The sequence below is a fragment of the Rhea americana genome, unplaced genomic scaffold (genome assembly GCF_003343005.1).
Source record: "Rhea americana isolate MKP2758 unplaced genomic scaffold, rheAme1 scaffold_126, whole genome shotgun sequence".
Lineage (NCBI taxonomy): Eukaryota > Metazoa > Chordata > Aves > Rheiformes > Rheidae > Rhea > Rhea americana.
In genome coordinates, this window is record NW_028185328.1 from 229,377 (window position 1) to 250,557 (window position 21,181).

Sequence of the window (21,181 nt, forward strand, 5' to 3'; positions counted from 1 at the left end):
CTAAACTAGTATCATATCAGTGCATAGTTCTAGGAGAAAACTCCCCTGGTACTGAGGTTTCTAAGATGAGCTGCTTGCATTGCTGAAAGTCCTATGTGTTTCCTTACTTCCCCTTGCTGTTAGCTTGTTCGCAGCTCTCCAAGAGACCAGTTCCTGTTAGCAGCAGTCCTACCTCCACCACATGCAATGGTAGGACAGTTGTGTGAGCAAAGCAGACACAGTGACCACACACACAATCCTGTTGCTTCACATAGATATATGTATGGGTATAGATATATGGTATATAGACACTAATTTATATATATAAAATAACACTTTGTTTATAAAGCGACATTTAATTGCCACTGGTTCCCTTCCCACCCCACAAAAACAATAGTATACAAAATATAAAATATTTTAAATATTTATAAACGCCGCAAGAAAAAAATAGAACTGTACGAAAATATTTTTTCTGAGGTTCTCTCCCTGCCCTGTGGGAAGGGAAAGGTAAGGGGTATACATTTGGCAGGCCTAGTGTGCCTTTAGTCCATAGTTGTTAAGTGGGTAGGAGTATGCCCTGCCTAATACTATCCGGTCCCGAAGGAGCTTAAATAAGACATAATAATTGCAGAAAAGGATGAGGGCCATGGAGAGGGTATGGTTCCACTTCTCTGAGCGCAGCAGGGAGTAGAGCTGGTAGCAGACCACACTGCCTTCAATCAGGATCAGCAGGTTGAGCAGCCGTAATGGACGGTGAAAAAGGAACTGCAGGGGAACAGTTAAAGAGGATGCAAAAAGAATAACATCAACARCATTTCTATGGTTTGCTGCAGCATTAAAGTAGGAAGTGGGGGTGTGTATATAATGCTCTCTGACTCCACTGAGCTAGCAATCGCAGCACTGAGTGGAAGAAAGGCTCTTTTATCCTACCCACTGCTAGCTGCTACTTAAGCAGACAGAAGTTTAAGAAACAAGGCATGCAGAATTGTAATTTTCCCTGAGAAGGGGAGGACTGGTGAAATAATGTAATGGCCAGCTCACATATCTTCCAGTTCCCCTGGAAGAGGTTCTATTAACTAGGATCCTCTTAAGAATACACTACTGTCCCATACATACTGGGAGAGCAGCATCACCATGGTGAGAAAGCACTGACAAGGCAGCAATGACTTTTGTCTTGCCCAGGCATCACTGTAACACTGCAATGGGTAAGACCCTCTGCAAAGAACAAATACTTTGTTTAGCAGTAAAAAGGACRTTGCCCAGCACCAAACTCTGCTCCATCCAACCCAGCTGAAGCATGTGTGGGAGATGGGTGCATGGGGAACAATGCTCAGCTGGGAGCATAAATAAGTGTGATGTGGCCAATTCATGATGGGAAAGGGACTCCCCAGCTTCTGAACTAAAAACAACTTTAACAAGCCACTGCTACTGGAAGGGTGAAAGTCTCAGTTGTTTTACACTCTTCCCCTCTTGCACAGGCTCTGGTACCCCAAGAGCTGATTCAGCTCACTAACCTAGCCTAGTCTGCTAATTGGTTCATTTGGAAGTAATGTAGGTACCTCTGCTGTATAAAGGCAGGGTCCCCAAGAGTGACCCTAAAGTCAGATCCTGAAAGGTAGTGAGGAGAAAAGAGCAGGAAGGTACAACTATTCTGCTAGCATTTCTTTTACTGAAGAAAATATCTAGTCTAATTCTTCAATTTAAGCATAATCTGCTCTACTGCAGCTAGGTTTGAGTCTCTCCTCCTTCCCACAATCATGACATATCAACAGAAGAGATACTTGCATAAAAGCGGGCATGGGAGACATCTGAAGGCACTGCTACATTGTAAGGCCCAACTGCTTTATACAGGCATCGGCTACGTCGCACCAGTACTCCTTGTGGCCATATTGTGTTTTCTGACCAGCTGTGGGGAAAGAACACTGTAATGTTAGCATCTGAGGGAAAGCAAGTGGGAGGATGTTCCCAACTCTCTGAAGGACCTGCAGGAACGGACTGACAAATACCTTGACAAATAAAAAGCCTCTGCTACAAAGAAACATTCCAGCTCCCACTGGAAAACCACAGTGAGGTGAGGAGGTCATGAACTCATCAGAAGGTCTCTGAGGCTCAGCACTGTGAACGAATGGCTCCCAGTACAAGAGTCTAGCCCACAGCACTGGAGCAGGCCACCCCTTTCACCTACACAAGCTACTGCTCCAGCAGCCAAGGAGACATCTGAGCATTTATTGCTGGGAAGGAACAAGCACTGACTGGAGGAGCTTGCACAGCTCTAGAGTGAATGTTTGTTTCTAGGGAAGAAAAAGATCAGCAGAGTTGTAGCTATGACCCCAGCACTGTAGAGAATGGAAAAGCTTCCTTGGTAGGTAGCAATGCTGATACTTGCATATCTACTATATCATCTTACCAGCCCCTTGCTGGATATGCCAACCTCTCACCAGGTATGCCAGCCCCTCACCATTTCCAAACTCACATGTGCTGTGGAGCATTGCTGTAGGAACCATGTTCTAATTTCTGCCATTTGCCCAGGTGGGCAGCTGATCTGTGGAGCAGGTCGCAGTACTTGGGAGGCAGCAGCTGAGTAGTGAGCATGACAAAAGCATTGATCCACACCATGATGAGGTGCTCACAGGACCAGCGCATGTCATAGTACTGGGTGCTCTGCAAAGAGATCAGACAGGAATTTAGTACCACTGTCACAGAACAGAGAAGGGAATGACAAGAGGACATACTGTGTGTGCATCCAGCAGACCCACACCACACATTACAGGCATGCGCTTTTGGGCCAGTGATTTCAGAGGGTTACAGCTTAGGAAACACCCAAGACTCCCTTCTGTTTGACCTGAAGGAGAAAGGGAAGGGGGACGATACTGCAGCTGGTGCATCTCTTCCCCCAGCAGCAGATAACAGGAGGGTTCACTTGCCACAGAACTGCCCAGGAGTACCATTTGCACCAGGATGGCTACATGGATTGTGAAGCCCTGCCCATTTCATTACATCAACTGGGATGGCTGTGTAAGTCCCAAATATTCTTGTTAATGAATGTTGAGCTGGTTCAAGTTAGAGAAATAGATAAAAAAAAAAAATATAACCCCCACACTGACAAGTGGTTCTCAGATTTAGGTTCACAGACATCCTAATTGGCTCTGTTTTCTAGCAAGCTGAACACCAAAGCCTCTGATCCAAGCACTCGAAAACCACGACATTGGATCTGAGACAGTAACAGGTGCCTTTGTCTAAGAACACAGCTATCCATCTGCCTAGGACAGGAAGTAGGAGAAGGGGAGTTAGTAAGTGGGGTGATGGGACTAGAGGTGCATCACATTTATGGCAATACCTATCCACCAACCAGGAGCAGTACTAGTGCACTCCGGATGCAGCCATGCTCCGCTATCCGGGCTGCCAAAGGGGAGACAGAGAAAAGGGGAATTAACCAGGAATCTGGCTTGGCAGCAATTCACACAACATTCAGAAAGACAGTGGGCAGGGGCACAGAGAGTGCCAGACGGGAGCTACCTTTACAAAACAGAGTGGCAGGAATGCCACGTAGTAGGCACTGAAGAGAGAATTGAAGAGAACTTCCTTGATCCTGCGGTTGAAGTCTGCTTTTAGGCACTCCACCTCGTTACGGATGAGATCTGGGGAGAGGGGACAGCTGTGGGTGGGGATAGACGTAGGATTATTGAACTGTTCTCTCAGGGATTCCCACAGAAGCGAGAGGAAGTCTTTGGGTTTGACCAGGCTGCTGACACCTGAAGCCCCATCATCCACCATCTGATCTTGTACCAAATAACCACAGTCTGCAGGTAAGGGCTGTGCTCTGCTGTCCTGGTGGAAGCAGCACAGAGGAACGTACACACCAAACCTACAGGGAGAGAAGGAAGAAAGGAATGTGGGCTGAAATGACACCCATCCCAACACAAAGAGTGCATCTTCTGACCAGATGCTGGCCCGTATCAGAGGAGCAACACGGGGAACCCTCATTTGAGAAGCTAGTGGCCAACTCTTATTCTCCCTGAGAGACTAAGGACTACAGCCTTGACAACTGTGCAGAAAAGCTTCTTTAAATMCCCTGTTTATGGGAACCAGTGATCTGGCTCAGACTTCAGTCACAGTAATGATCCCCCATGCAACTCGCATACTGCATGCAATTTGCTTCACAAGCTCAGTGCTTTTAAGGTAACAGGCTCCACCCCCTATCTCTCATTCCTAATTCCCCTAATTCTACTTACTAGGTCAGGAAAGTCTTCTGTCTGCGTATTTTCTGGGGGCAAACTACAGCCAACTGCCCTGAATCCCCCAGTGTTCCTTATGTGGCTCATGCCACCCTGGGTGGCTATGCTCCCCGTACACTGAAGGTACACGGTGCTATTACTCACGGGTAGCCCAAGAAGAGAAGGTTGAGAACAGAATGGCTGCGGAAGAGATTGACCAAAGTCCAGCAGAGCACCCATCCACAGAGGGTGAGCAGTACCAGGCGCACCATGTAGTGAACCACTGATGTTGCACCGACCTGAGAGGCCTGCAAATCCAGAAGAAACATTCAGCCACTCTGTCAGGCTAGCGCTTAAACACACAGCACAATGTGTGCCTGTGAAGAGGAGCAGGGGGAGGGTGCCAGAAGGCTCTGTAAGAGGCATGGCTGCCCTCCTCCTCTGAGAAGCAGAGGGCTGACTCTCACAAAGGTGAAGTCTTTTGATTTCATTCACTATTTGGGAATATCCAAAAGATTCATGAATAACCCCAACTTCTAGGGCATAACTGAAATAGGGCTGTTTCAAATCCAAACTGCAATGTAGAAAATATTTTTGCTCAGGTCCTTTATTGTTCCGATGATACTCCAGGATAGCCTGAAACATGTTTCCTCTTGCTATTTCTTTTGGTGGGAGATCAGGTCTCAGCATTTATTTTCCCAAAGAATTGGAATGTTGCAGTTCTCAGTTGAAGGAATAAAAGATGGTGCACCTTGGACAGTTCCAAAACTAGATTTCTACCACCCATCTCTATAGGATGTACAGGCTGCAGAAGGAACCACCTTCAAAAGAACAGCAAGGAAGCTTCTTCCAGTTTCCAGAGGAGGTAAGGTAAATTGAACTGTAAAAACATTCTTAGGGATTACAGCCAATAGATGGGATCCTCAAAAATGTGCATGAAAGATTTCAAAGCAGAAATTTCAATCTGTGGTAGGTTTTACTGAGCATGGGAAAGTAAATGAAAATGGCAGGGATGAGAGGTAGAAGAGAACTTCTGGGATCCTATTTAGTCCATTCACCTATTCAACAGGACATAACTGGTAGGTGCAGGTGTGTATTTTAAACTTATTGCTTAGTCCAGTCATACTAACTATTCCAGTGAGCAGAACTTCCACTTTACCCATAACGACCTTTCTCAGACTTATATTTGGCCTGATTCTGCTCTCAGATACACAGATGCACATGCTCTCAAAATCCAAAGTCACAATACCAAAGCCTCAGAGTAATCTGAGCAAGCTGAGGAAGAAGCACTAGTATAGGAAGAACAGTTCTACCAGCTATTCCTGTTTCACTTTGATCTACTCAGACCTTCTTCTTCTTCTGTCATGTCCTCTATAATAATCTGTTCACTCTCCCAAAATGCCAAACCTCCCCATTCCCCACTCTGCTAGCAATTATTCCAGCCACTTTTCTGGCAGGAAGTAGTGAGCTGCAGTATCRTGCTGCAGAGGTAAGTAGAACCATTCCATCTCCTCTAAGTGCAAAGATAACAGAGTTCCTAAATACTGCAGGACATGAGTAGGCTGATGTAGACGAGTTCCAAGGCAGAAGGGCACTCCCAAAATCTTAGTCCTTCACCTTCTAGTTATCCAACTCACAGAACTCTCTCAAGCCATGAATGGTTATGCTCTATGACCAGTATTAGATGCAGAAGAGGGAACAGTGGGAACGTTACCTCGGATATGAGGGCCCAAACCAGTCTCCGTGCCAGCATCACTGTAATGAATGCTGCGAGGTGGTAGTCAATGAGGTGAAAATTCTGAAAGAGGAAAGAGAAAAGGTCTTTACCAAGTGGAATGGGACTGGAAAAGCTGGCTGTTGAGAGTGCATTGGGACCTCACATAAAGGTTCCTGAGTGCCCCAAATTTGTCTACTAAGGGAGAAGGGAGAAAAATCAGTAACACAGGAATGTCTACAGAAGTAAGATATTCCCCATTCGGAGGTTCCTTCCTACTGAGACATTTCTACTGAGGGRAGAGAGAGAAAAAAACAAAAACAAAAAAAAAACTTCAGGCAGATATTTTGGGGGTCAAAGGGAGATCTAGAACCAAGATCCTACGGTGGACAACTGCACAAAAGTTCTGGGAAAAGCCACTAACCAACCAGAGTAAGTGGAGCTGAAGTGAAGTCCAGAATCCTGCACATCTGCTCACTTCACCCCTTCATCTAAAAAACAGGCTGTAGTGACTACCAGTGCTCCCAGATGTCATCACCAAGTTAATCTGAGAACTGTCATCTTCATGGGTCATAGCTCTGTATTACAAATTAATGTTGGCTCTGGCTGCATTGAGCCAGATGACACAACTCTTGGGCTCCTTACAAGTTGTTAGTGAAGCCACCACATGGATTCTGGTTATAATGGTTAGTAGAGTCTGAATTGCTGTCAGGGACTTGAAGGATTTTCTTCTGAGTAAATAAGAATGCTTGACTTCTGATGGGAACAAATGTAAGACCATTAAATCTTTTCACACAGGGAGCCTAATACAAAATGTATTTTCTTCAAAGAAAGCTGTGTCCAGCATCACRTATCGCTGGATAACTGGACTACCAGCACCATCTATCAGTATGGAAACTAAGGAATCACCTCATGCTTCAAAGCAAGAAGGCAACCATCTAAGTTGGGGGACCATCTCAGATGCTAGCTGCATCCAGATAAGGTCTGATGGCATTAGAAGACTTGGGTACAAGTCACTGCCAGGAAACACAGCTTTCTGGGCCAGGAAAGATTAAGACTGAACCTGAGGAGATTGCAAGGTTTACATGAGCTGAGGATCTGACCCGCTCCCCAACTCCTCTGGTGCTGACCTGCTGTGAGATCCTAATGAAAACTTCTGTCATCTCCATTCTCTCAGTCTCTGGTGTTTCCACTTGGAAGAGGCATCAGCACCAGGAGACAGCAGGCGTCTAGAGTCTCAATTCTGTTTCAAAACCTTGCGACTAACTAGGCCTCACAAGTATCATGAAAGAGATTTGCACTGAAGTAGCGCTGCTAACACTTCTTTATCTCTTTCTTGCTTACATTTTCCATGTGTTTTCTCCCTTTTAAAATAGGAGGTTACACAACCCTGGGTGATGGGGGGGCAGGTGAAGTCCCCTTTACCCGCTTAAGTCAAACGCTTGGCAAGTTCTGAACTGAAGCAGCATGAACAGAAGCTGTGTAATCACAAAACTCAGGTGCCTGCCTAAGCTGGGAAACTCACCAGTGAGGTGCAGGAAGCAGGATGATTGTATGGGTACCACCAGACTGTCTTGTAGATGTTGATATACTGAATAAAGAGGGCTACCAGTAGGTAGATGAAGAACAGGAATTCAAAGAGAAGGCTCCCGTCCAGAGGCAGGTCAGGTATCCGGCAGTGACGTACAGGCTCTGGAGTAATCAGGGCTGTGATTGGAGGTGCAGTGAGGCTGATGGCACTACCATTCCTGAAACAGACAGATATTGCTCACCTTGGGAAAAATCCTACACTGACTCCACCATTTTCCTGGAAAGGTAGCACTTGTGCTTGTAAGTTTGGGACTGTTCACTGTTGGAGTAGAGATGGCACCAATCCTTTCTTAAATAAGGAGGTACCTAGAGGAGTATTTCCCAGAGGCTGACCTGACAGTATACTCATATCTCCTTCTTCCTGAGCCTTCATAGGAGCCTGTGACAACCAAAAGCTCCGGCAGACTRCTGGACTATACTGATGGAGAAAATTCAACAGGTGTAAACCTTGCTGTAACTGACTGAAACCAGGATAAACAACATTTCCCCAGGAACTTGGGGTGCTGATTCTGTTTCTAACACAGTCACTTTTTCGTCAAGAATCTAAGATCATCCATCCTCCTGTCCCAGCCCGAAAAGCTTTTAAAGGCCAAAACTAAATGACCTGGCTCTCTCTACTCTGTAAGAATGAACCTATACCAACTAAATCAGGACCTCAACATGCAGCAGATAGTTTCTGCAGTTTATGCACTTTTGCATAGAAGGAAATAACACTGGGCTCTCAATCTTTATGACAAATGAGATCTAAATGTCACTGTGTGTTCCTTTTTTAACCCTCAGCTTCCCCATAAAATGGAGATGAGCTTTATTCATTGTGAGAATCTGTTTCACGTGCAGCTGGCACAGCTAAAACAGAATATAGACATTCTCCTGCCCTGGCTTTCTACCATGTAGGAGGGGGACTCACAACTGGGCTCTGACACAGTAATTTCCCAGGGCATTGCAGGCAACAGAGTAAGAGAGACAGGGACTCATAATCGGCCAGAATGCACTACCTTGGGAATTGCTGCAGGGAAAGATAAAATGAGCACTGTGCAATTTCTACACCCAGCAATTGTGATCACAGAAAGCAGTGAAGGGTGGCCGAGACCACTTCCATAAGCTTCTCCTAGAGGCAGATTTTAACACGAGTTGAGAGAGGGGCTCCAGAAGGAAGCATGCATCACCAGCAGAGCCAGGAATAGAAGCTGGGAAAGAGTTCTATTATAAAGAGCCCTTCAGGGTCTGCTCTGTCTGAATGCCACTGCAGTGGACTCAAGGTTCCCATCTCCAAGTTCTTTGCTTTTAAGCTCCACTTCCATAGTTTAGAGCAGATCAAGACTCCTAAACTTTTAGTGTCATCCTGTTCACAGGTGTCGCAACAACAATACCTTTGTCCTCACCTGTTTCTCAAACCAGTACCGTTGCCACAGCTCCCACCAACCAGAGTCTGGAGAGAAGGCAAAGCTGAACGGCTTAGCTGCTGCCGACTGGGTCCCCTCCTTCCACCGGGCATGACCAGGAACCAATCCACTTCCAGTGCCTCCAGTAGGCTGTGCCCCAAGACCCAGATAAGAATCCTGAAGCCTTCCCAGCTCTGTAAAGAAGCAGAAACATCAGTCAAGCTGCAAACTTCTAGTGAGCTGGTCCACACCCCAGCCAAATGAATTAATGCATCAAGAAGCCATTCTCATACGTGCAAAGCTTTGCAGTAAAACTGGGACGTGCATCAGCACCCTAAACACCACCCCATTACGATGGCACTGAATCAGTGCCTGTCTGCTTACACAGAATGGACTCCACTGACACTATATCTTTAAGAAGTGACAGTTTACATTAGCCATCAATGACTGGAAGCACTTTCTGTTGACTGGAAAGCTCTACTTAGCATCTCTAGGGCCAAAGACAGCACAACTGTGTGGCTTAGTTTTAGAGCAAATATGGAAGAATCCTCTCCCTGTTCCAGTGTGAGAAACTGCTGGAGCTTTTCAGGTCTTTTTAACCATCCAATACACCATATGATAATGTCTGATGCTGATAGATAACTTGGTCCCTCTCTGTTGGAGCTCAAAATGGACAGCCCTAACTGTTCTACATGAAGGTTTCGCAAAGCAGTTAATGGCACAGTTCAGCTCCCTTAGTGCTAAGAAAACCTGACTGATATACTAGTAGGGGATCCATTTAAAATGGTTCTAGCTAACAGAGTAGTGCATCAGAAAATATATGTTTGCACATAGTTTGAATGTATGGATAGGCAATTACATATCCCAGTCTTAAAAGCCTATTAAAAAGAAAAAAAGTATTTCATTATTTTAAATGTTACTTTTAATTCAATCAGTTCTTTAAAATGAACTTGTATGAGAGAGGTTGGGCAACTCAGAAGCTCAATAACAGAACTGGATTCTCTGGCACAGACTTCACCATTTCCCATATAATTTTGTTTTTATTTCATGAATGTCACATATGACACTGCAGGGATTTTAGTAATCAAGTTAAGTTTTTGATGGCTAACAGACATAAGGTAATGACAGCTGAAACTGGAGTGCTAATCCTGAAGTCATTCCAAGTGAGCACGCTGTACAGAAACAAGACATTGAGGGTGAACATCTCACTACAAGGACATCTCTGTGTGTGTTTCCAGATAGACTAATCAGGTGCCCTTTTGGTAAAATACCACAGCCAGAACCAAACCAGAGTCCCAGAAAGTAGGAATGCTTTTTTTGGAAACTCTGAATCTAGCTTTGAAATTTACAGATAAAACCTGTCTTCTATTTATAATTCAATTATCACCTCCTTTAAAATCCTGAGAAATCATAGCTGGCAGAAGCGCCAAGAAGTTTGTTTAATGAGTCACATCAATGTCACCATGAACACAGCTTGCAAGAGAACTATTCTAAAACACTCAATCTGAAAACTTTCTTTTGTATTAAAATTTCTCATGCTGCATCTCTATTCCAAAAAACATTTCTCAAAGTTTCAACGAAAATAAAATGGTATTTCTAAAGATGAATGCTGCATACATACCTATGTGACGGTCACTTGCAAAAATGTATAAAAGAGATACTGGAGAAAAAAATGGAATTGTGAAATTGCATGAAAGGAGAGAGTAAACATTGGATAGTTTGTGTTTGGAGAAAAAATATCTTTTTTTCAGACTTCTTAAAACTCTCATTATGATACCAGTGACAAAACATGCCTATTATGGAAAACATTTCTCTAGAATGTTCTGGAGTTTTATTTGGGAACACTTTAAAAACTCATATTTCAGGAATTAAATATAAACAGAGGTAAATTCTCTTGCCAACCCTGAACACATGGGACAAGCAGAGAGAGCAAAAGATAATACAGAACTCACCTAAGGCATCCAGATGCTTTATATAAACAGTTAAGCAGAAAAGGATGAAGAACTCTAAAAGGAACAACTTTAAAAGCCACTTTAAGACAAATTATGCTATTACAAGAACTGTGAATGCTAAAATAATTAATCTGATTCAACCTACAGGATATTTATGATAACAGATGCAATACCCAGAAGCTGGTGATCTAATTAGAGGTATTAACAGTGAAAGATATTTTATGCCACATTCAGTAATTTATGCAAAAAAATTAACAGCTTTCATTTGTATTATTCAGTTAGTATACCTTACATGCTCATCAACTTAGATACCTGGAAACTAAACAATCATACCTTCACCCTCTGCTTTAGCAAATCAGTAAAATACTGGTGTATACTTGTAAAAAAAGGAAAGCATATAGGAAGCAGCTCCCTGTAATGTAAGTACACTGTATTTTAAATGCACTTGAATAATCCCGTTCACAGTGATCCACGAACATATAGATTGGGCTAGCCTAYGTGTACCGTTGGGAAAGCCACGCTTCAAATTACTTGTTGACTTCACTGGACTCTGATCAAGTCTGGCAGATATCTGCATGAGCAAGATCTCCCCAACAGATTTTTTATATATATATATATGTAGTTAGATGAGATCAAAGCTCCTTAGATCAAGTCAAAGTGGCGAGACTACAGATCGGTTAGACTCTAAGCTGGCATCTTTTGCCTTGAATGAGACAACAATCCTCCTCTGGGGAAAGGAAACACAAGGAAAAGCCTCTTTATAATTTTCAATTGTTACTTTAAATTAAGGCATGATTCTGTGAAAATGATTGTATAAAAATACTAATAGTATTCTAATAGCAGATAAAAACTTTTCTTGCCAAGACTCCGTAGTCCATTAGTTTGATTCCACATTGTTTGAAGGGAAGTTGTAGGTAAACTGGGAGTAACAATGTCACATACTTACAGTGCCTGCCTTCCTCAACATCCTCAAAACAGAAACAGCCTAGCTTTAAAGTTCTCCTCTCCCAGGCAGATGTGGACATCTTAAAAACACTCAAGAAAGCTGTGAGAATCAGCCACAAAACAGTGTTCCAGTCCAYGCAGATGAAAAGAACAGGGATATGGACAGGTCTTGGGTCACTCTTTCTTCAGGGCAGAAATAAAACCTTCAACTGTGATGTGGTTAACAGAAGATCCAGGAATGAAATGCACCAAATCATCTTAGTTTTGATTTATACATTTAAGACTATAGGAAATATTTAGACATTTTATTTCTCCCTGCCCTCTCCATCAGCTCCCCAGCTATCTTGAAGAGGTAAGATCAAGGCAGACAAGAACCACTGCTTCAAGCAGGCCTTTACTGACGAAGAGCTAGGCAGACAAGCCATCCACCAGTTCAGAGGTGAAACAGTACACAACTTCATCCTGTTCCCCAGGGATCATCACTCAGAACCATATTTCTGCATCAGCAGCTGTCTAAACAGCACTTACAAGAAACAAATCAGAAGAGAGCCAGTGACTCATCAGAATGAAAAATCTGCCTGGTTCCCCATCTCTTTGCTGGAAATGTTACAGTGCTTAGCCAGTTATTTTGATGACGTTAATGGTTTTTAATTGGAGAAAACTCCAAGCCTCCAATTCTCATGGGAAGCTCACTGCACTGAGGTCTAAGAACTGCCAGAGCCTGGAAAACATTCAAGAGGTTCTCCTTGACTGCAAAAGGCCTATAACCAGATACTCTTAAGAGCAGAAGGGGAAATATGACGGCCACCCTCATTTGCAGCAATGCAGCTCAAGAAGACCACAGGCTCTCGCTGCAACTGTCCATCTTGATCAAAGCTGCCTTCTTCCTGCATGAGCACGTGACATTTTGGGGTGAAGCAACACGTTGCCTCTGTGGCTGTTCGTGAGAGAGCTCAGCCTGCCTCTTCCTCAGCAACGCTGGAGGTTCCCTGTGGTCTCCAGGTTGCTAGCATGATTTTTCATTCGGGGTGCTCACACTTTACGCAGCAGGCATTGCAGCGTACCTGCCATCTGAAGAGGCACTGCTGAGCTGACACCCTCACTCCCTCACAGGAAATCCCAGCAGACTGCTCCCAAAGCACAACTGAACACGACTGGCAGTGCTGAYATGAAGCACAGGGAGCTACCAGTGCCGACACACCAGTGTCAACATCTCTACACCCTCAGGGTGCTGCTGCTAACACCTAGGACCACAGCCAGCATCAAGTGCAAGAGAAAAAACATAAAGAACCACAAGCAGCACAGGAAAGTGATGAGCCAAGGTCTGCAGAAGTCAATGTCACTGCTATGGCTTCCTTGCTATGGGAAATGGCAGAGTACATCTCAAAGACACTCCTACATATCTGACACTCCCTTCCACCTCTATGCCATGTGTCTCTCTGCTGTTGGGAACGTTGACTTCTATGTTATTCTCCTTCATAAAGGAACCTATCCTGGACTAGAATTCAAAGGACTGCCTGACTAAGCTCTGACACTCATGCTTCCCATCCTCAAGGGCAAAGGACCATTTAAAATCTTGGCAATTCATCCAGGCTCAGTGAAAATCTTCTTCTCCCAGTGCTGCCACTGAACAGCACAGCCAGTACCTGTAAAACTTTTGGGGATACTCATGGCCAGTGCCAACGGAAAAATGCTACAGGTGACAACCGCTGTGTGGCACACAGTGGCTTGTGTATAAAATCTTCCTTGCACAGCACTGACGSCCTCAAAGAGTTACTAGCCCCTAGTGAAATAATTTCTGAACAGATGGGAGGAGGAAGACAGGAAAGGATTCTCTAACCTTTGGGATTAAATATATACTGTAACAATCATGACTGATCTAGCAGATGAAGAGCTCTCTGTCTTTCTCCTCTTCTTCCTTCTCTTGCATTATCAGTCTCCAGAACTGAAACAAGCACAGTAAAGGACCTTGTCTCTTGGGTTATAATCACTGTCCCTGATCAATCTAATTCCAATTTTGCTTTTGTCCTGCAATCCTAACTCCTTTGCAAACTATCAGTGAATTTGTGCGATATTCAAGTTTTCTTCTGAAGTGCTATAGCCCTAACTATTGTGGCTCATTTTTTATTTCCTTTAGGTGTGGGAATTTTATCTTTAAAAAAAAAGAGGGGGGGACATTTTGACAGACAGGAAACTTAAATGCAAAGTTGGTAACTGATTTACCCAACACAACGCAATGTCAAGAACAGAGCCTCGGAATAGTTATGACTGCACCYGTGCTTTGATCACGAGGCCACCTTGTTAGCGCTGTCACATCTGCTGCAGCTGAAGATTGCTGCTGCAAAACTTCCACAGAAGCGTTAACATCGCAACAAACAAGTGCTTTTTCATTCCCAAACCCAGTTTCCAGGAGAAAAATAACCGATAGGTTATTTGACTGGAAATAAATATTTGGCTTGCCCAGACCTCCCCCCCGCGTACAGTAAACAGGACCTTTGAACTCGGCCCAGTAACTCAGGAGCACACCTGCCACCTGGCGCAGGGCTGGGCGCAGGGAGGCAGAACCGGTTAGGAGAGACATCTCCAAAGTCAGCAATTTTCCATGTCCTCACGCCATACCTAACTCTCAGGAGCAACAGATTAACAGGAGGATGTCAGTGCGGACAGAGACAGAAATACCCTAAAACACAGTCAAGGGTCGGGCTACAGAGGCACCAAACTCGGAGAATGAAAGCACAGCTGTGAATCACCACCGTCAGGTGATTCATTATCAAGACTAATTTTTGCTCGGTGACTAAGAATCTCCTTTGTAATAACAAAACCTACCAGTGAGACCAAGTTAGCACAGGGTTTTCTGAGAGAGCACAATTCTGGCAAACAAAGGGGATCCATCAACTCATCTTCTGCACRCGTGCCAAAAGCAAAGGGAAAAAGTTAGCAAGAAAAAGGCAAGATTTCACAAACTGCATACGTGCTGTATGACTGATTTCAGGCATCCTCAGGGAGGAAGGTTAGAGTGAAGCAAATAAATGAATGGGGGAAAAAAAGCTCTAGCTAAAGACAGTATGAAAACAGCACCTTGCCATTTGTAGCTGCCCCAGTACTTCCAACACCTACTGAAGAAACTGGAGCACGAAAGCCTATTCTTCCATGGAAAGCCTATCCAGGGTAAAATGCAGTAAGCTCAGTTTAGCCCATTCAGCAGACATATTCATGAAAGATAGGGCATATATTTAAGTTCTTAATACTCTAGGACAGTGAAATTATCCAAGAGACTTTAAAAAAAAAAAAAAAAAAAAAAAAAAAAAAAAAGGCATTTTAAAAAAGCACAGAGATTTCAACCTGAATCCTACATTCCTTAGAAATCTCCTCAAATACCTTATTTCTCAGGGTGTGAAGAAAAGATTTCCAGAGGCATGCAGGAGATATAGTCCTCTTCAGGACACAGATAAAGCCAGGTCTTCATGAACTGGACAAAAGGAAATATATGCTCTAAGCCCTCTTAAGGGCATTCTGACTAGTAGAAGAACAAAGCTGCAAATTCTAGACTAATAAAATAATACTTCAGAACCATATAATTATCTTGTAACTAACTCCTGCAGGATGTTAAAGCAAACAGCTTAGTAAGACTTTAATGAAGGATTATAATAATTTTTGAATTAAGATAAGTGCAATTAGAGGTTTTTTTTTTCTTTTTTAAAGCCCTCAGAGCTGATAACCTACAAGTGACCCAAAATGCACTTCTCACCTAGAGGACAGTATCATACAATTAGACAGATATTAAAATTTTCTTTGGACTCTTCTGAGCTATGCAGCAATGATCACAGCTAAAAACTGAATTTGGGAATAAAGAAAGCATTTGCTTGTTCCTGCATGAGAGCAAGAAAGAATTGCAAAGTTCATCTTTTCCGGCACCAAAGGGAAATGCAGGCTTGACTAGTTGGATCATGGTCTATTTTCGTCTTACAATTCCTATGTTCTAAATCATATGGAAAAAGGGATAGTAATTCCAGTCTCATAGAGAGCAAGAGATTCAAACTAAAGAGCTGGCAGGACATGTGTTTCCCAAAGACAACTTGCATTGTCATCTGAAAGGCAGAAAGAGTCTGAGATCCAAAAGAGGATTCAGATATGTAACACAAAAGTTTCAACTTCCAATTTCATAAGCCTATCATAGATAAAAACAAATGTTTTATCACTGTAGAAATGAATGCACTCGATTTTTCTCTGTTACCTAAGTTGGCTACCAATAGGCCAGAGGGTTTAAAAGATATCTAGGCATTTCTAGTGTATCATAAATTCAGAGCTAGATTAGCAYATGGTCAGCTTTGAGGCAGACTATTACTGCAGCAAATAAAGTAGCAATTTATAGGGGACACTTATTCAAAGGTTGGGCAGTTAAGCTAAATCACAAAGACGATGTATTAGCAGACAACATAGGCAAAGCCATCAAAGTCATCAGTTAATACAATTTATCAACACGCATTCTTAAGTTCATCTTACACCAAAGTTCTTCAGGAAATATTGCATATCTGCACAGCACTGCTAAAACACAGCCACAACTGACGGGCAGAGATACTGCTCTCTGTTACACGGTGCAGTGCACAGGCAACTATCAAAGGAGGGGAACTGGGATACGGACCCCGAATTTCTGTGTTCTAACCAAACAATACAAACATACAGCAAAACAGACCACTCCTAAGGGGAGGAGAAACAAAACAAAACAGAATATACTTGCCTTAAAAATCCATCTTAAAATTTTCAGACAAGTAAGCCACTGAAATCAGCGTTCTCTTTCAAACCTCACATCACGCATGCATGTGGTCTAATGGCCTGAGTATAGCATTGTAAGCCAGGAACTCTTTGCTTTCTAATCTCTGCTCTTCAATTTACTTGCAGGGAGGGAAAACGTTTCATTAATTTCCTTACTCCAAATAGGACAAATATTTCGGCAAGTATTTATCCTCCCAAGGGTCTCTGTATGTAGCAGTGAAGATTTTTATAGCATTATTTTTATGCTCTTGACAAACTTTGTTTAAACAAACAGAAGCAGCTTTCCTGCTGTTTAGGCTCCTTTGCCAACCCCTGTGTTTAATTTAAAGGAGATCAGCCATGGTGACAGATCATGGGGAGTCACCAGGATTTTTCGATTTGTCCTCACATAGCCCAAAAATAGGGCAGGAATCTGCCATCTGTAGCAGTGAGCTTGAAGACAGAGTAGAACACAAGGAAAGCTTCTCAAAGTCATTTCACATTTTTTCCTAATGGCATCTAATGCAACTTTTAATAGTTCTGTGCATGGATGGGTGTGCCTAGCTGTACCTCATCAGAATTCATCTAGCAGCTACTGCGAAAGCCCTGGCTTCCTTGTGCATTCAAATCAGCTGCAAATTACTGGAGATTTACTCCAAGTCACCAGACTGGAATTCATATCAGAAATAAGCAGTTCAGTGATGACTTACATATCCCTGACACCATGGAAAAGTGGAATTATGATAGAGAATTCTAAATAGATCATCCTGAAAACATAATTTGCATAAAAGCATAAAACACACATAAAAATACATTAGCTCTCCTCTATTTGTGTTTTAAATAGCAGGTATAGGTAATGTTTTAACAGTAATCATTTCACATGGCCCTCATATGGAGATGCAAGTCTCCAACAAAACTGTAAGGGCCTTCAGCTAATTACCTTTACTCTGGTAGACTGAGTGCCAACTCAGAATCTCGTATGGCCATTTACAGAGCAGGTAACCTAGCACATCAGGAAAATGCAGTAGGATATATTAATTCCTGGTATTATTTATTATACCAAGACATTTCTTGGCCACAGAAATCTACTGATAGTTTTGCTTTAAATTAGTCATTTCAAACCTGCCAGCATACACGGATGCTGCTGCACCATGTTGGCCAGCACAGCTTTTCTGACTGGGTTGCGTAATATCCACTTCCCACCAGAAGTCTCTTTTTCCGCTTGCAACATGTTTAGTCCAAAAAGTCCAAAAACGCTGGAATGAATACACCCAAATCACTTAAAATGAATACACTGCATAAAGAATAGCAAGAAATCTGTTATTCGTGTTTGTAATAGCTCATGAACGATTCAGCCACGTCACAAAACAACTAGAGATTTACCTCCGGTTTTAAAAATTCACCTGTTAAAAGCACTTCAAATTGTACTAATGTTAGAAAAACTGACCAAAGGTTCCTTCAGCACAGGAGACCTACTTGTAGTGAGGAGAATAAAGAAGGGGAGAGCACTAGCTTCATGACACTATCCATTACCATGATACGCCACACTCTGCAGATGGAGTGGATGACTGAGATGGCAGAGGAAATGGATCACTGAGAGAAGAGGAAGACTGAGAGACGAGGAAGACTGACTGTCATAATTTTGTATCTTCCTTAACCTTTCTCGTGCATAAGATAACACTGTAATATCAGCATTAAACTGCACCAGTTCTCCAACTGAATAGCAGTGCAAGAACAAAAAATGGGCCTAAAAAAGGAAAAGAAATACATTAAATAACAGAAAATTGCATTGCAGAGTAAAGTACAACAGATCAGGTAACATGAAACTCAGGCATTTAAGTAGATTGTCCTATGTATTTCTCAGTCCATAAACATAACAGGACATAAAATTTTGCACTGGCCAAACAAAAGAATGGCTAGAAATAGATATTTTTTTTAACCAAGTATTCAAATAGTAAACATTTTCAACCAAATCTAAAAGTTTAAACAGAAATGGACTGATTTTTCACGAGTGATATAAACGCATACCTCTTTATGCTGACAAAACATCTCTGATTCATTTAGAGCCAGAGTTCATTTAGAACCCAAATCCATCAACTCTGAGTTTCATGTTCATAAATTAAAATTTAAACTTAATTTAAACTTTAATTTAAATTAAAACTGAACCACATGCCTGTAATGTAGCTGATAGACAAAAACTATTTTTTCCGAGACTTCATGATACTGAGGCACAGCAAAAGCATGGAGACTGAGGAGTGGAAAGGCCTCGGTCAGTACCACCTTGTTGCATTGCACCATACCTGTCCCTAGGAGCTGTAACTCTATGGAGTAATACCGTGTGCTCAACTGGCTTCCGTGCTGAGTGCTCACTGAAACTGGAAGCTAACTTAACAAACACTCCTAGTATATATTTTCTTGCTCTATTTTCAAACATCCAGATTTGATGCCTGCAGAAGAAAAAAAAATGTTTGTTTCACGATATTCAGACCTGCATTACAAGTTGATTTGAATAAGTCAAGAGAAAAATTCATGTTCATTGCTGCCTGCCTGTAACTACACTGGTGATGTTACACCAGTGCAAATAGTGCTAATATAGACAGCACACTGAGAGGAAAATAGATGTTACTTCCTTAGATGTCACAGGATGGCATTAGTGTCCTTGTGAAAAGAGTAATTCAGAAAGATGCTAACCTATACATCTTAAGAAGGCCTGCAGAAAGGTGCTAATCTATACCTCTTAAAAAGATCTGAAAATAATTTATCTTCTCACACTAGAATAGAAACATACCCTGCAGAAGCACCAAGTAAAACGTTTAATCTTCATTTTATAGGCAGAAAGACTGACACACAGAGTAAAAGGAAAAAAAGGGGGGGGCTGGCTTTTCTAAATTATTAGTGATTTTGAATGCTGAGGTTGAGCCAATACAGGCACCTCTATCAATGGGAGCGTGGATAACCAGACTTTCTGACAATTAGGGTCAGATGCCTGCAAGTCACTAGATCCACCAAGAGATGGCCATGAATGGTTTGTGCAGGAGGTATGCAGCTGCTCAATGGTCTTGAGACTAGGAGCTCACATCACATCGGACAAGGCTAATTGGCCAAGCTACAGTTCCTTAGCTCCACTTTGTCCCCATGTAAGTTAGCCCTGTACAGCATTCCCACCCTCCAAGCTGGTCTGCACTGCAAAACAAGACTAAAGATGCTTGAGAACTGAAGCAAAGAGTACGTGTGTCCACACCGTAAGAAATTCCTGCCTGATAAGGGACAATAAAGAGCGGGTGAAGGCTCAGGACAACTCCCGTAGACATCAACATTGCCTGGCTACCACTTTGGCTTCAGTGGGCCCAGCTTTTACCAGCAGTGCCATCAAAACACTACGCTGAGCACCCTGGCCAAAGCCGTCTGTGCTCCAGAGGAGCAGCTAGGAGGAGAACCAAGCATCAGAAACAAAGCAGCAACATCAAACCCAAGCGCTGAGAGGTGAGCAAAGGAGCAGGCGGTGGTTTAAAAGCTTGGTGTCCATTTCCTGCTCTGGTCTTGACATCCTGTGAAACCAGAGCTGAATCACTCCAGTCCAGCCCTGTAGTACTGCATCTCTCCCCCAACCTCCCCCCCAGCCCTCCCGAAAAATCCTGCTGATTGCAGCCAGTCAACAGACCTGAATTGGTTACAGAAAGGACGCCTTGTCTCTAAAAAGTTTACAGCTTGCCACGCTGGAATACAGATATCTCGTTCCTTCATTTACAGTCATAACAAACGCCCATGATATGAGGGGCCTGGTATTCACAACCAAAAGGCATGCACAAGAGTGACCATACATTGCAAACAAAGCTACTTCTGTTTCTGCTAAACATTTGTGTGTCAAAACGATCCCAGAAGGGAGCTACCTCATATTATAAGCCAAACCATCACTGCAACTACACTCCTATGCGGCAGAAGATGATCAAGACTGTGCGAAACAGAGCAGCAGCAGAACTACACATGCACATTAATTCTGGAAAAGGTACCTTACCACAGGCTAGGTTTGCTTAGGCTGGTGTTTTAATACGTTGAACAGAGGATTGTCTCAGAATACCGTGACAGGGAACAGGCAGAGCTGTCCTGTGGCCCTGCTGGACTGACCGTTTCAGGCCAGCGTTTTAAAAGCCCAGAGCAAACACTACACACGACCCCGAACAAACTTTCTCATGTTTAATCCTTATTAACACGTCTTTCAGTAACATGCCTAGACCTCTCTTCTAACCCAAACGTACCGCCCTAGGTATCAAGCAACGTCTAAAAAGCAAAAGTTCCGAGTCAAATATTGCAGTGAAGAAGAACCTAATTAAGAAAAAGAGGGAAAAGAAGAAAAAAAGAAAAGGAAAAAAAAATAAAAGAAAACGCCCACCCCACCGCTGCCCGCTCCGGACTCGCTGAGAAGGAAACCGCGACGCTGCCCGAGGCGCACCGCTCCAGCCCCGCCGCCCCGGGCAGCCCCGCGGGGAGCCCCCCTRGGGAGCCCCCGGCCTCTCGGCCCCCCGCTCCCGGGGGCAGGAGGAAGCTGCCGCGGCGCGGCGGGGCGCCGTACTCACACATCCAAACGCCGACGGGGCAAGCGGCGGCGCAGCTCAGACATGGGCTGCGAGCAGGGTCGCCTTCTCTCGGGGCACC

At 43.4% G+C, this 21,181-nt stretch overlaps 1 protein-coding gene across 4 annotated transcripts; it reads right to left on the reverse strand.

Annotated features, from left to right (window-relative positions):
- Positions 1 to 315: 315 nt before the first annotated feature.
- Positions 316 to 21,181, reverse strand: TMEM39A (transmembrane protein 39A). 4 transcript variants are annotated; one of them, XM_085326015.1, is made up of 9 exons: positions 21,103 to 21,181; positions 8,880 to 9,073; positions 7,433 to 7,655; positions 5,908 to 5,991; positions 4,359 to 4,501; positions 3,496 to 3,844; positions 2,453 to 2,640; positions 1,765 to 1,885; positions 316 to 744 (listed from the first exon to the last, which is right to left on the reverse strand). In XM_085326015.1, exons 2-9 carry the CDS (start codon positions 8,990 to 8,992, stop codon positions 511 to 513), a joined length of 1,455 nt encoding a protein of 484 aa, XP_085182141.1. In that variant the 5' UTR covers positions 8,993 to 9,073; positions 21,103 to 21,181; the 3' UTR covers positions 316 to 510. The 4 variants fall into 4 exon arrangements, with proteins under 4 accessions (XP_085182141.1, XP_085182142.1, XP_085182140.1 ...); XM_085326016.1 differs by lacking the exon at positions 21,103 to 21,181 and adding an exon at positions 20,919 to 20,936; XM_085326014.1 differs by lacking the exon at positions 21,103 to 21,181 and adding an exon at positions 18,062 to 18,243.

Coding starts and splice junctions, on each gene's coding strand:
- TMEM39A (XM_085326018.1), bottom strand. CDS start 17,759: ATGTTGCAAGCGGAAAAAGAGACTTCTGGTGGGAAGTGGATATTACGC. Junction 9,074..17,654: donor AGCAGCATCCGTGTATGCTG/GCAGGTTTGAAA, acceptor GCTTCTTTACAG/AGCTGGGAAGGCTTCAGGAT. Junction 1,886..2,452: donor AGCAATGCTCCACAGCACAT/GTGAGTTTGGAA, acceptor CTTTCCCCACAG/CTGGTCAGAAAACACAATAT.